The sequence below is a fragment of the Manacus vitellinus genome, unplaced genomic scaffold (assembly GCF_001715985.3).
Source record: "Manacus vitellinus isolate BGI_N305 unplaced genomic scaffold, ASM171598v3 scaffold_44_pilon, whole genome shotgun sequence".
NCBI classification, from domain to species: Eukaryota; Metazoa; Chordata; class Aves; order Passeriformes; family Pipridae; genus Manacus; species Manacus vitellinus.
This window is the reverse complement of record NW_021940565.1, coordinates 3,523,755-3,537,585: the sequence shown is the minus strand read 5'-3', so window position 1 is coordinate 3,537,585 and position 13,831 is coordinate 3,523,755. Positions and strand designations below refer to the sequence as shown.

The 13,831-nt window shown below is 46.5% G+C and overlaps 1 protein-coding gene across 3 annotated transcripts in view; it reads right to left on the bottom strand.

Moving 5' to 3' along the window:
• The window catches only part of PACS2 (phosphofurin acidic cluster sorting protein 2), a 50,427-nt gene extending 42,785 nt beyond the window's left edge, over window positions 1-7,642 (bottom strand). For all 3 annotated transcript variants that reach the window (XM_018079027.2, XM_018079025.2, XM_018079026.2), the window contains exons 1-3: window positions 7,545-7,642; window positions 4,246-4,335; window positions 1,730-1,855 (exon numbers count right to left, since the gene is read on the bottom strand). In XM_018079027.2, the coding sequence (XP_017934516.2) occupies window positions 1,730-1,855; window positions 4,246-4,335; window positions 7,545-7,550 (222 nt within the window). In that variant the 5' untranslated portion in view covers window positions 7,551-7,642. The remainder of the gene's footprint in view (window positions 1-1,729; window positions 1,856-4,245; window positions 4,336-7,544) is intronic.
• Window positions 7,643-13,831: the final 6,189 nt, after the last annotated feature.

Below are 13,831 nucleotides of genomic sequence, written 5' to 3'. Positions count from 1 at the left end.
TATAGGCTTCCATGGCACAGTACTGATTTGAATTATCAAGTCACCCACCTTATGAACACCTAATTAAGGAACATAATTTTGTCTTAAAGCCCTGCAGAAGAGCCAGTAAAGGCAAAAATTCTTTGTGAGATACAGACGTAAAGTGCTTCCTAAAGCAAAAATCCCTGCTCCAAAGAGCCAGCCCATGAATCTCAGAGGAACTGGCTACCCCAGTATAATGAAGCAGTAGGTCACGAAAAACAAGACAGTGGTGGAGGCAAAGGGACATTTCAGTGCAGGTTCCTCCTTCCTTTGCCACTCACAGGGCTCTTCCCAGAATGTAAGTCAGCAAGCATATCCCCTCTCTTGCACCTCAGCTTTCCAACATACACCAGGCTGCTTTGTCAGCTCCTCACGTGGCTCTAAACAGACCTGAGCTGATGAGGAACACATGCCCTTGCCCTGAAACTCTGCTCAGACCCTCAACTCCAATTCGCTGCTTTGTTTCAACAGATACAAGAACTTCTTTTTTTTAAGGAATGAGTCAGTGCAGTTCAGGGGTCATTATCCTATAAACTGAAAAGGGAAGGGGGGGAGCTTGTAAAATTTGTTTTCCTTAAGACTTCAATTTCATAAATATTCCAGATGAGCTGGAGAGCAACTATTTCCTAACATGGTGCACCTTTGAACATTTTTGACCTTCTGATCTCAGTCAGCTGACATTACAAACAGACATAAGAGAAACCACATGCAGCAGCAAATGCCCAACACTTAGAAGTTCCCTGATGGTTCTAATTAATGGGCCCACATGTTTTCTGCCTTACAGCAGTATTTAATTTCTGGTTCTTCAACAACTCAAACACAGTACAGGAAAAATGTTAGCTGCAACACCACAAACTTGACCGATTCAAATGAGGAATTCACCATTTACTGCAAGGTTGAGGGAAGCTGAACTCACAGAAGAGAAGTAGTCTTTATAATGAATTATTTAGTATAGTAGTAACTCACCACAACGTAAGGCCAGGTTATTTTGGATAAAAATGATTTGTTGACAAAATGCAGTCTGATGAAAAATATTGGGATTAAGCTGGACTTGCTACTGCTAAGCCCACCCCTAAATACTCAGAAACAGAAACAGCAGACATTAAGCAGGGCATGAAATAATGAAGCATGGAGCTACACCATTCAGAAAGCCTTAGTGAATAATTTATCCCTACTTGATTCCAGAATTAACTTTATCATTTACTTCTCATGAATAGAACTCCACCTACATTACCAACAGCCATGAAATAAGAATGGTAAAAGGTGTTTTAAGCAAAATGGGAGGAATTACTTAATGCTGAGCTGTCATACTGTTGCACTGAGAAGCACAGCAAACTTTGCTTTAACTTTACCATTTCTCAAGGTTGAAAGGCTTGCCCAAGTGACCCTATCTGTCTTGTTCTGCACTTTTGATCTGGACCCCTAACTCTAAAAAGAGCCACAAAACAATAACAAAACCCTCACAAGGTCATAAGCTAGCCTTGTGAAAGCTTTAGCTCTCAAGATATGATGCAGAAAACGCTCAATATTATTACTCAGTAGTAAAACCCATTTAAAATATTGCTCTGTGAATATTGATTACAGCTATTACGACAGCTATACGAAATCCTGCCAGGTACTTCTCAATGAGGAAAAGGATAAAAATGAGTTTGAAGAGAAGGGAAAACATCCACCTGTGTAAACAGAGACCATGTCAAGTGCAGCTCACCTCAGCCATGTTGATAGACCCCACAGCCAGAGTCTTGTAGCCTAAAATGGTTCGGTTCTTGTACCGCTTCCGCCGCTGCAGCATGATCTGAAGCTTGTTGCCTTCTCTCTTCAAGAAGTGAGGGTACTGCAATGGGAAACACAATAGAAAAGTTCATTACCTTTCTTGACAGTATCTCCCGAGTTACCTGCTCCACAAGTACCTTCCACTCCCAGGGATTAATTCCAGGGCTTTTAGAAGCACCTACGTCAAACTCGCACTCAGTGGACAGTCCTTCATTATTGCCCAGAAGACTTCAGCTCTGCCCGAACAGCTCAGCCAAGCACATCAAAAACACAGTCCAGGGGCACAGAGGAACTGTTCAGTTTGAGAAGGGTTGAACCCAAGCCTGGTTCCAGGGAGATAAGTAGCCTTCAGGAGACACTTTCCCCAACAGCTAAATGGAGGCTGCCCAGAACTGGAGCCCCAGAGGTGCCTCCTGGAGCACAGGTTGCCCTGCAAACAGTGGACAAATAGGACATTCCCAAGCAAAGGCCGCTTCCATTGCAGGCAAGACCTATTTTTTCTTTTTCCTTGGAACATTCTGAAAATAACTTCCTGCCCATCAAAACACTTGACAAATACAAATACCAAATGCCACCAGAAACCCCTGAGATAATAATTTGCAGTCCAGAGCAAGCCTGACTGCTCCGCAGGGAGCTGGGAGCAGTGGCCACACAAACAAGAATACTAATTAGCTGAATGCTCTGTAAGGGCAGGATCTACTGCTCATTGCCCAAGGAAGCAACCCTGCAGAGGAGAGGAACAGCACTCCCCATAATTAAAAGACAACCTCAAAACACACAGAGCCTGTGACTTTACAAATGTGCAACATCCCTAAACAAGGATGGAAGAAAGTTATTAGAGGGAAGAGGTAAGAGGGGCTCAAAAAGTCAGAGGCAAGGCATAAGGTCTGAAGAGCTGACAGTGCCATATGACGATAGTGGCTGCAGCAAGACACCAAAAATCTTCTTTGTCTGTGACACCCACATGCTTTTACTTTGTGGCCCATCCCATCACCACTCTCAAATACATCCCAGACACTAAATTCAGACTGTATCTGAATTAAGCTGTGGTTGTTAGCTAGGAGCAGCTTCCAGCCGTTGTTCAATTAAGTAACAATAAAAGTTGTCATAAAAATCCTGCTATCCTAGAATGCTTCCCAAGCCTTACTGCATCCAAGACAACCAATCCTTCATGCAGTCAGGCAGACATCAGCAGCACATCTCTGCTTTAAGCTCACTCACCTCTTTTAAGCCTCAGTGTCATGGACATCACTCTCTCCTATTCTGGCTCAATTCCCAGCCCCGTCAGGGGAAATAGAGTTAAAGGCAATGTTCTGCATCCTGCTGCAGCATTGCTGTGAGATCCAGAAAAAACTCCAACCATATTCCCAATTAATTCCAAAAAGATCTGCAGACTTGCTCCTTGCTGACACAGGACTGGCAAAGGAAGACCTGGCTCATCTTACAGCTCTGCTCCCAACCATGGGAAACCTGCAGCCGCAGGACCCAGGTGTGCCTATTCCTGGTATGTGGCTCAGTCATTCCTGCTCACAAAAGAGGGAATGCAGTTAACCCAGTCTGAGCTGCATCAGGACAGAACCAGAAGCATGAACCATCTGTGTATCTGCTTGGGCAGCTGCAGGGTTATCATCTGTCTGCAACAAAATCTTACCTGCTTCAGGTCTGCACAGGTCTGAGTAACAACAACCAGACTCACATCATCACTTCAACCTCTCTCCTTACCAGACCAAACTCCTGAAGTCAAGATCTAACCAACAGTCCCAGAACACAGATAATCGAGATTCCACATATTAATGCTTCTGAGTGTCTGTCTGGCTCTGCTGTGTTGAGGATCTTCTCTTACTTGCAGCAAGCTAGCCTCTACTTACCCAACTTTCCTGCTCAGGAGGTAGCACCAGGGCAGCAGCACACTTTGAGCAAAAGAAGAACTAATGAAATGCAGTGGCTCCAATTCGCAGCTATTTCTGTGACTCCAGAGCCAGCAGTAACTATAAGCACACTGCTCCTGCCTCCACAAATGGTGCCTCCTTTGGCAACTCCAAATCAGAAGTTCCCCTGATTCATTCCTACTACTGCCTTCTGTCAGACTGGCACTCCATGTCACCCCCACGGCTGCCATCCTCCAGTGCTTACTCATAAAGCAAGCAACAAAAGGCAAAAAAAGAGCCATCCTGTTTTGCTCCAGTTCCTGTTACGGACATTCCTGTCCATAACTTGAAGAGGACAGTCTTCATGTTCTTCTTCCTTCATGGTTATCTTGGGCTCCAAAACCAGGATGCACAACAAGGAAGGTCCCCTAATACTGTGAACTAGCACCCAGCTTCAGGCTCTCAATGCTGAGAGGCAATTCAGACAAGTTTGTGTTGTTGCACATGAGAACATGCTGAGGGATCTTCACCTCAGACCCACAACATATCCCTGCTCACTGCAAGCACAGACATCCCACCCTACCTGCAGCGAGAAGGTCAGTGCAAGCTCTGTCTCCACATGTCCACTCGGGGGCAATACAATCTCGTGAGACCGCAGGATGCGCTTGGAGCCCTGTACGGAAACAAAGTCCATCAGGTGAATTCCCCAGAAGCCAGCCCTCATATCCCACTCCAGTCCTATTTACTGCAAACCAGGAAACGTTGTCAGGGACTACCACGGAGAAGCGAATGGATGGGTCTGCCCTTGCACTTCTGTGAAATATTAATGAGATGAAAGGGAGATATTTGACTAATAAAGACTTGGGCATATTTACTGTCCCTAACTGCAACAATGCACTTTTGTTCTGCCAAACACCAGCATTGAAAAGCTGTGAGTCAACCCCCACCCCTCCAGTTGAAGTCTCATATTTTCACTTCAGCCAGTAGGTACAAGGCTCATCTCCAGGGTCTGGATGCTGCAGCATTATGCTTAAATCCCCAGCGTTAGCCACAACAGACTGAGCTTCTCTGTTTGTGCACACACCCCTCCCTGGGGAAAGAGGAGACTTTAACCTGTTTAAACAACTGCGAGTAGCTGGGGACATAAAAGAAAAAAAATCCACTAAGCATCTCAGTGGAGTCTGGAGACCTAATGTATCACAGGGCAACTCCAAATCAGCCCTGTATGTGGACTGCCATATATTAACAGAGTTACTGGGCTATTTACTGTGTGAGTGTTTCATCTCAGGGAATGTTTGAGGGAAAACTAGCAGGAAAACATGACAGACTGCTGCCTAGCAAACCCTTTTGCATTGTTCAAACACAGTGGCAAGTTTCAGAGGTCTCTGGCTCAATGTTCTGCTGAGGCTGCAGATCTGGCTTTGTCCAGACAGGCTGATCTCCCAGAAGCACAGAACTGTAGCTCTCAAAAAAGCAGCATCTGGGAAATCGGAGACAGACTGGGGGGGCAAACACCTCCAAGCTACATCCAAAGGGAAATGTGGTCTGCTCATATCAGCCTCAAATAGCATCATGAGATGAGACAGTAGCAGAGATTCGTTTACATCCCTTCTTCCCCAAACGCATCGCTCAGGCAGCCAGAGCAAATGCTGTGATCTGCAGTGGTGCCTCAGCTCCTGCACAGCACCAGCTCCTCTGTGGAAAAGCTGAGGTGCCTGAGCTCCAGCAGATCAGAAGACAGACAGCAGAGCAGAGCGAGGGACCGAAGGGCTGTCCCCAGGCCAAGCAGCACATGTGAAAGTGAAGCACAGCGAGCCTGGCCGCTGGCAACAGTGGCAGCTGCTCCATCTGTGCAAAGCTCCTAATAGCAGCAATCTTGCTTTACTGGTTATGCAACCTGAAATCTAATGAAAGACCAAATATAGTTGCTTTTATAAGACCGCAGCAGATAAACAGAGCAACGGCTTGGGAAATACAGTTGACAACTCTTTGAACATCACTGTTCAGGAGGCTGCAAGGAGACACGGGAAATGCAGGTAAGATGCTCTCATTAGGTCTGAACTCAGTCATCCTCTCTGGAAGGACTCTGGTGTCTGACACCTCTCGTGCAATTCCCCACACAAAGGCAGTGAGTCATTTGACAGAGATCATATAGTTGATGATCCAGTATCACCAGGTTCAAACAACAGCCATGTCAGAAACCTGAGTGCTGGCAAACAAAGCATCCCTGAAAGAGCTTGTCAGCATCATAACCTGCAAGCTATAAAGGGACTTTTAATAGCAGGGCTTCAAACCTGCCTATGTCTGACAGCTGCACTGCTACTGACATCACATCCCAAAAGAAATACGGGTGCAGTCCCCCACGAGGGACATGCAAGGTGAGGCACTCTCTGGACAATGGTCATTCCAGCCACTGTCACCTCTAGGTCAAATAGAAAGGGCAAAATAAGGATATCCTGGTGATGTGAGCTGCAGCCTAGGACTTGGCAGATGCACATCCTGAACAGGGTAAGTCCTTCTGCTTTCCAGTTCCTCAGGGATCTGCCCTGTGTGGAGAGGACTGCTCAGATTCCAGCATCTGAATTACTGCAGCCAGGCAGGTCACAACACATACCCCAAAAGCCCCATGTGTTAAAACTCCCTCTGGACTTGCAGGTCTGGGGCAAGCTTTCACCCACAGAAAGTGCAAGCAGTCAGCAGTAACCTGGACAGGAAAAGAAGGTGTTGCTCTAGTAAAAGATACTGAATTCTCCAACCCACATCTGACACGCTCTGGGTGTAGATCATTCACTGACAAGACTCAGGTCCTTAGAGTGATGCATTAACCATCTAGGAGCACAAACATATGGAAAGCTTTCAGCCTTGACAAGCAGTATCTGTCAGCCTGGAAACCCACAGCGGTGCTTCTTCCAAGGTTCCTGCAAATCTAGGTGTGTGAAGCAATTCCCTGCCTTTCTGCTCACTGCATGGGTGTATGAACCTCCTCCAACACAGAGGGGCACATTTTTACCCCAGCTGGATAACTCATGGAGATGAGAGGTACCAATTAAATCCTCAGCTGCGTCCTTCTGTCCCACAGATTTCACCTTCCAAGCTAGATTTTGTGTGCTTTGACACCACCAGATCTCTGCAGGGGTTTGCCTAGTTTTTTATTTGAAAAGCAGCAGCTTTTCCAGCCTGGTTAATGGTATTTTTCTACTTATAGGACTGCTAGGCTTTTACTCGTTAAGCACTTTAGCATTTGCAGTGGTGGGAGCACGTGAGCTGAGTTGATGCTGTGACGCACGGTGGAACCGAGTCCCCTTCCTTCCCAGCCTGCCTCCAGGCAGTGTGACCTACATGAAGGCACCTAATTAAATGGCACAAACGTATGCTGTAAAGTGGGTTATTTACCTAGGATGACAGCTGTATTTCAGGGAAACAAATTAACATGTACAGGCAGCCTACAAATCCACCGACAAGGACCTGGCTACGGACTCAACAGCAGAGCTGCCCACCAGCAAAGGAAGGCCCACACTCCAGACCCCCCAAACCAGGACTAAGTTACCACAACGTTCATCCCCAAAGTGAGCACGTTAAATAGAGAACCAGGCTTGGATTTAATGCCAGCTCGGGAAGAAGAGGCGAAGGACATGAACTGTAAAGAGCGTTTTTACATGGAAATAATCTCATGCTGAGCTATCAGTGAATATTCTTTGCTTACAACAGCAAAATGTGGTAGGGGGAAGGGTCAGAAGAGACTGCACACACCCAGAATGCCCTGATAGACTTGGGAAGAAGTTCGTGGCTGCAGTGGACCTTACGTGGAGGGGAAGCTCAGTTTGGGCATCTGCCAGTATTTTTAGTCAAACAACACAATTCTTAGAACTGAGCAGCAATTACCTGCATTTTGACAGCAATGACCCCAGAAATAAGCTCCTTATCCAATTCCTTTAAGACTACCAGTTTCTTTAATGTCAAGCTGCACAACCTGCAAACAGGAACAGAAAAGAAAGTTACAATCATGCCTGAAAAAGGAAAAGCTCTGAACAGCTTTTACATGCAGCATTATCCCAGTTTGAGGGTGAACAGGCTCTGGACACAAACCACACACTTATACAGACATAGAGACATATGAGGCTTCCCTGGCTTCTCAATCTGAATTTCTCCAACTTTTCATAAATACATCTCTGATACAGACTCATGGCCACATGAGTGCACCACATAGCACTGACTTCCACAGATCATAGCCTGGGAACTCTTGCCCCCAGTCAGACCAAAAGTTTCAAGGTCAGAGGAATTAAATTCCAGCAATATAAAAGCACTGGGTCAGTCTAATTTTAAACTCATCTACAAAGCTCTCCTAGATTGTTGGCTTTTTCAGTTTCAGACTCCTGGCTCCCAAAGATCTTGCTCCCACCTCCTGTCAACCCAGGAATTCTCCTTCTCATCCCCAAAAAGAAGTGCAAGCGGAGTCTCTAATGGGAAAGGGGGAAAAAAAAAGGAGAAAGAAAGAAGAGGAGGACTCAAGTGGTGCCCTCTGGCCCTGGTGTTCACATGGCATGCATATGCAAGTAAATCACATTCTTTACCCAGGCAATGCTACATTGTTCTCATTAAAGCTGTTTGCACTTCCAGTGCAGGGAGCTTGAGAGCAGATGAAGTTTGGGATTTGGTGCAGCCAAATTAAGGCTCTGAGGTAAAGGGATCACTGTATTGGCACCGCCACAATTTCACACAAGTTACCACCAGCTGAGAGAACTCAGAAGGCACACCCATAAACAAACTTCAGGGAAAGATAAACCTGAAGCAAAGGCAGCTCAGTTTGAGGAGAGCAGAGGCCAGAGAAAGTTGCTGGGTGGGCTTTAGTGACTAGACATCATCTGTCACACTGGCCAGGAGCCAGCATGTCTGGTCTTTGTGTGTCCAGTTCCTACTCCGTGGCATTGGCATCTTTGGCCTCTGACATGCAAATATTAGCAGGCTTCAGCATGGCTCCTCTGAAATCCACTGCAGAGTTCTTTCTCCCACATCAAGTGTAACATGAGGGGTGTTCATTAAAGGTTGAAGTCCAGCAGTAGATGGGAAAGGAAGAGGACCTTATGCTGGATTTAGGTGCATGACCAAGAAGGACTAGCACAAGTGCTGTTGACTGAAGCCTGCACTTGAACTACAGGACTCCACACTGGTGCCAGGATACCAACAAGTCAGTACTGCCAAGGGGTGACTTGAACCTCCACCACCTTCTCACCACAGTGGGAAGCTGAAACATTGCTTTGCTGCAATGCCTCAGGGTTGACATGATCAGCCTGGATGCAGAACTCCAGGGGAGATGCAGCTAAAGGCTATTCCTGACAGGAGCTGTGGCAGATTTTGAAGCAAGTGACGCTTGCCTCATCCAGAAACAGCCGTGGCTTTGCCTGAGCTCTGGAACACGGCTAGCAACAGGGCAGAGCCAGTCTGAGTTGCAGTCAAACACCTCTCCAAGCACATCCTTTCCAGCCTCTTCTCCACCCCAGCCCATGCCATCTGCTATCCCTGCTCATTTGCAAAGTACCGGTTCTTGCTATCAGCCCCCTAAAACCAAGAGAAAGAGATCTACAAGCTCTCTCCTTTGCAGAATTTTGCACCAGAAGACAGCAAAACCAGAGATGCTGCAGAAATTACAAGGGAGGTGGGAAAATTGGGCCTGCCTGGGCCTTTGTCCCCCTCTGTCACACCCCCAGCAGCTGTGTGCAGTGTCACTGAGACAGATGTGCTGGAGATGGCGTTGGGTGCTGGAGGAGGGACGGCAGAAGAGGGCAGGGCAACTGCAGTTGGGTTGGGCTGGCGAAGGGGAACCAAGCGCGCTTTCCCCACGGCTGGAGCCTTCCCTGAGCGAAGCAGGAAAGACCAGCATGTTCAACTGCAAACCCACGTGTCCATGGGCACTGGAAACCTGGGAAAGATGAAACTGCATCCTTCAACCTGGAGCGCAGGAGAGGGTGCTCTTCACCCTGAACAGAACGGCAAGCACAGGCACACGTGGCTGCTGCCATGGACCAGCCAGGCCAGGATCTGGAGGAAGGAGGCTGTGAAGCCGTTTGTTTTCTTTGTAATGCTGTAGCTGGAGGACAATTGCGCTCAGCTTGCCAAAACCCACAGAGCTTGGGCCAGTCAGGTGCTGAGAGCAGAGGTAGGACAACACACTGGCATTGTCTCAGCTGACGGACAAGGAACAAAGGGTTTTTCTCTTCAGCCCCGAGCTGAGAATGGAAAAGGTACGGGAAGAAACAATGATGTTCTCAGCATACACAGCAGAGCACAAGGAGGGCGTTCTGTTCTCCGCTGGGCATTCCTTCAATTCATCATTTATGAGCTTTGATCAAGCCCTGTGGAGCACTTGCTGCTTGGAGAAAAAAACTGATCAGAAAAACAAAAGCAGTTAAAAAAGACATGGGACACATCTGCTTTCTTTATCCCCCATGGCTGGGCTGCTGGTACTAAAAGGCACTTCACACAAAAAAACAATGACATGTTTATCCTCTCCATCAGCGGGGGTGTGTGTGGGGATGGATAAAAATCAGAGTTTAAATCCCACCAAATCATTTTTACCCTCAACATACTTATTGTTTCAGGTCAGCTTACAAATGAAAGCAATCTTCAGAATATGTGGCAGAAAGGGGCCATATCCTACTCAAATCATCACGAAAAGGCATATACCAAGTGTGTCAACTGCATCCAGAGCCAGTGTGGTGTCCCTGCCATCAGCATAAGGATCCTGAACTACTCACACACACAGGTACAGCAAGGATTCGTATCATAACTGCCTCTGATAATGGTGGCACCTCCTCATATACACTCATCTTTTGCCTTGGTTTTGCTGTAAGTCCATCAAGTCTTAGGGATCAGGAAAGGGACCAATCTTGCAACCACTTCTATCAACAAGCCTGTTGAGGTTAGACGCTGGTAAGAAAAGCATGATAGACACAAGTGGATGTGCAAAGATCCACCTGGCTACATTCAGAATAAGGCTACATTCAGAAGTTTTTAATACATATAGACATGATCTCTGTGAACACAGAAAATAACCTGTGAACACAGGAAATAACCTATCATACACACACAAGGGAACTGAGGAAGCCTCAAGTCTGGACCTGAAAGAGCCTGTAGTATTATGAAACCTCTGCAATACAGGAGGTGCAGAGAAACTTTCTTTGCATGTTTGTTTCAGCAGTGACTTACAGTTGCATGGGGGTGGTTAGCTAGCAAAAGCACAAAGTTAGCTGAAGCAGTGTTAAATAAGGGCAGTGGAAATCAGAGCCAATATTTCCATCCTTATTTGAAGGTTCATAGTAGATCTCCCTGCTAGGAGCACAGCTGGGTCCCACACAGCAGCAGGCACTGCCTGCTGAGGAGCTGTGTCCCCTCTGGTCACTCACGTGCCCCTCATGGCAAGCAGGCACAAGTTACTTGGCCTGACCCCATTCTCAGGTTAACAAATCATGCTTAATGCATTCTACAACAGAACTCCATCTTTTTACATCACTGCTGCAAGAACACAGTTTTCAAGAGGAAACCTGGACCTGACCCAACAGTTTCAACTCGCCTCTCTAATGCAAGCCGTGCCGAGCAGCTTCATCATGAGCTCTTTGCTTAAGGAGGCAGCTATCTGCAAAAACATCACATTTAGTAACCGAGATTCAGCAAACGTGTCCAGAACAACAAATAAAGTGTCACATTCTTTACTTGCTGGATGTTTTGTTTTTGCATCCCTCTGCGTAAGAAAATCAGGAAAATAAACCCCCTCCAAGAAAGAGTCTGCCTCGCTGAATTAAATGCCTGTTTCTCCACAGGGAGCACAGTAATTGCAGCAAGACCTCGCTCACGCAGAGACAGTCGAATCAACAGGAAGGAAAAAGTAAAAATTAAAGACCTGCATTTTAATTAAACCCCGCAGAAGTGGAGAATAATAACAGGATGCATCCATAGCTAGAGGGGACTCCAAGTGCAAAATGGGAGCTGGGGCAGGAAGACTCTAATACACAGAAATCTTTTGTCCAAGTTAAAAGCTGTGAAGATATTGTCCCCAGAGAAAGTGTTTCATGCCAAGAGTGCTCTCCTCCGAGGTCTGAAAACCTCAATCCACCGATGGCTATAAGGAAGAATTGGTTTCCGTTTGGCCACTGCACAGTTTCACCTCATCCAAGTTATTTTCAGCATTTCAGGACTAGCCTCGTGCTTTCAACATCAACTTTGAGTGTTTTGCTCTGAGCTGACACTTTACACCCAAGTCAGTCCCCCCCCCAAAAAAAATTTGCGAGTCCCTCGAAGGAGAAGTGGAGGGAGATACCCACCTACACATGCACTGGCCCAGACAAACAGAGCCATTCTGCACATAGCTAAGGGGGCGCCTGTGCAGGAGAGGCTGGAGTGAAGAGCCCTGCACAGCATTTTTCGAAGACAGCTGCTTCAGCAAGGTATGAATGTATGCAGTGCACGAACAGCCAACTGCATAAGTTTCTTGTGCCTGCTCCACACATGCCCAGGGAGAGAAGAACAACACATGGCTGAACCTGTTGCTGCACTGACATGCTAAAGGTGGGGTTTTGTTCTGGCTTAGGAGTTAGCTTTGGGACAAAGCAGGGGAGAAGTGCTGTCCTCTGATGTCAGAGTGGGGCCTCTGGGCAAGGTCAGCAGTGGTAGGAGCTGCAGAAAGATGCTTCCTCACTTTCCAAAGCTTAATGTGCTAATTTAATCAAAGTGATCTAATCTTGGTCCCATTCTCAGGGAAGCTCCAAGGCAAGATGAAATTAAGAGAGGATGCAGAGGTCAAGCAACCCAATTTATGTCATGCCAGAAACATAACCTGAGCAACCTGCAAAGAAACCCAATAGTCCTTCATTCACACTTCCCACCAAGCTAACCTTTAGTCAGCTGTTCTAGCTACAGATCCATTCGAGTAAGGTTTAAGCAGCCAGGAAACAATTGCAGAACCAGTATTTCCATTGTTCTTTTTCTGAAGGATCTTGAAATCCTCTTCCCAGCATTAACACAGAGAATTAAGCTCTAAAGATTCTAGAGACTAAGATCCATAGAAATGCTGTACCAAGCAGGTCTTGTTCAGACAGGTAAGAGGATGGCAGCTTATTTTATGCAACAGGCTCTACCCTGGACCTCAGAAGGACACACATGTACAGCCAGACACTATCCTTTTATAGGTGAAATACTGTCCTGCTCACTTCAAATATATTACAAATATACCTGCTCTAAACTGAGTATACAAAAGGGGTGAGTCTGTTAAAGTTTTGCAGATCAGCGTAATTTTTACAAGATCCTAGAACTCTGCATGGGCACATTTGCTACTTGAATTTAATATGACTAAGTAGTAAAGCGCATCCGAGCTTACATACTCCAACCCAGCACATCATTTGGAAAATGCTGAGAGATGTCGACCTTCATTAGGGCAAGACATTGCTGGCTGGCTCCAGGGGACTCACCAAGGGCATAAAGAGATCAGGATTCCTGCAAGCCAAACAATCCAGCTCACAAAACAGAGTTTACATATTCTATTGGCACTTCTCATTTGTTAGTGCTTCAGTAGTCTGGGAAGGAAAGGGCACTACTGAGATATAGCCATGCTGGTGAAACCCACAGTGGTTCAAGCTGCATCTCCACAGTTTCACATACTCTTCAGGCAGCCAAGCAAAATTTCTTGCGAGCTGGCAGCTGTGTCACACCATGTTCTGACAAACTGACAGAGATGTGATGTATTCCAAGTCACACTACCAGTAAATCAGCATGTCTGTCCCCAACTGCTCACCTCCAGGTACATGCTCTGAACTGTGCTACCGAGAAGCAGCAGCTTCCTCTCCTTTTAAGAAGTCGTCTCAGCAAGAGCAGAAGCAGCTCTCAGCACATCTGTTGGCCTGTCAGATCTCAGTTCCTACACACACACAATACATTCAGCTTCTCACTCTTCATTTTTATGGTTTCAAACCCCTTTACAGGGTCACTTAGAGAAGGAAAAAAACCCAACCAGCCACAAAGCAGGGACTAGGTTTGTTTCTCAGACATGCAATGGAGTGTAAAGGAGTTAGGCAAACTCACCTATGTATTCACACTGTGCTGCCTGCAAAACCAAGCATAGACCTAAGTGTAGTTAAATACACCTCTCTTGGCTTGCCTCCTCCAAACCCTGCATCCTGAAC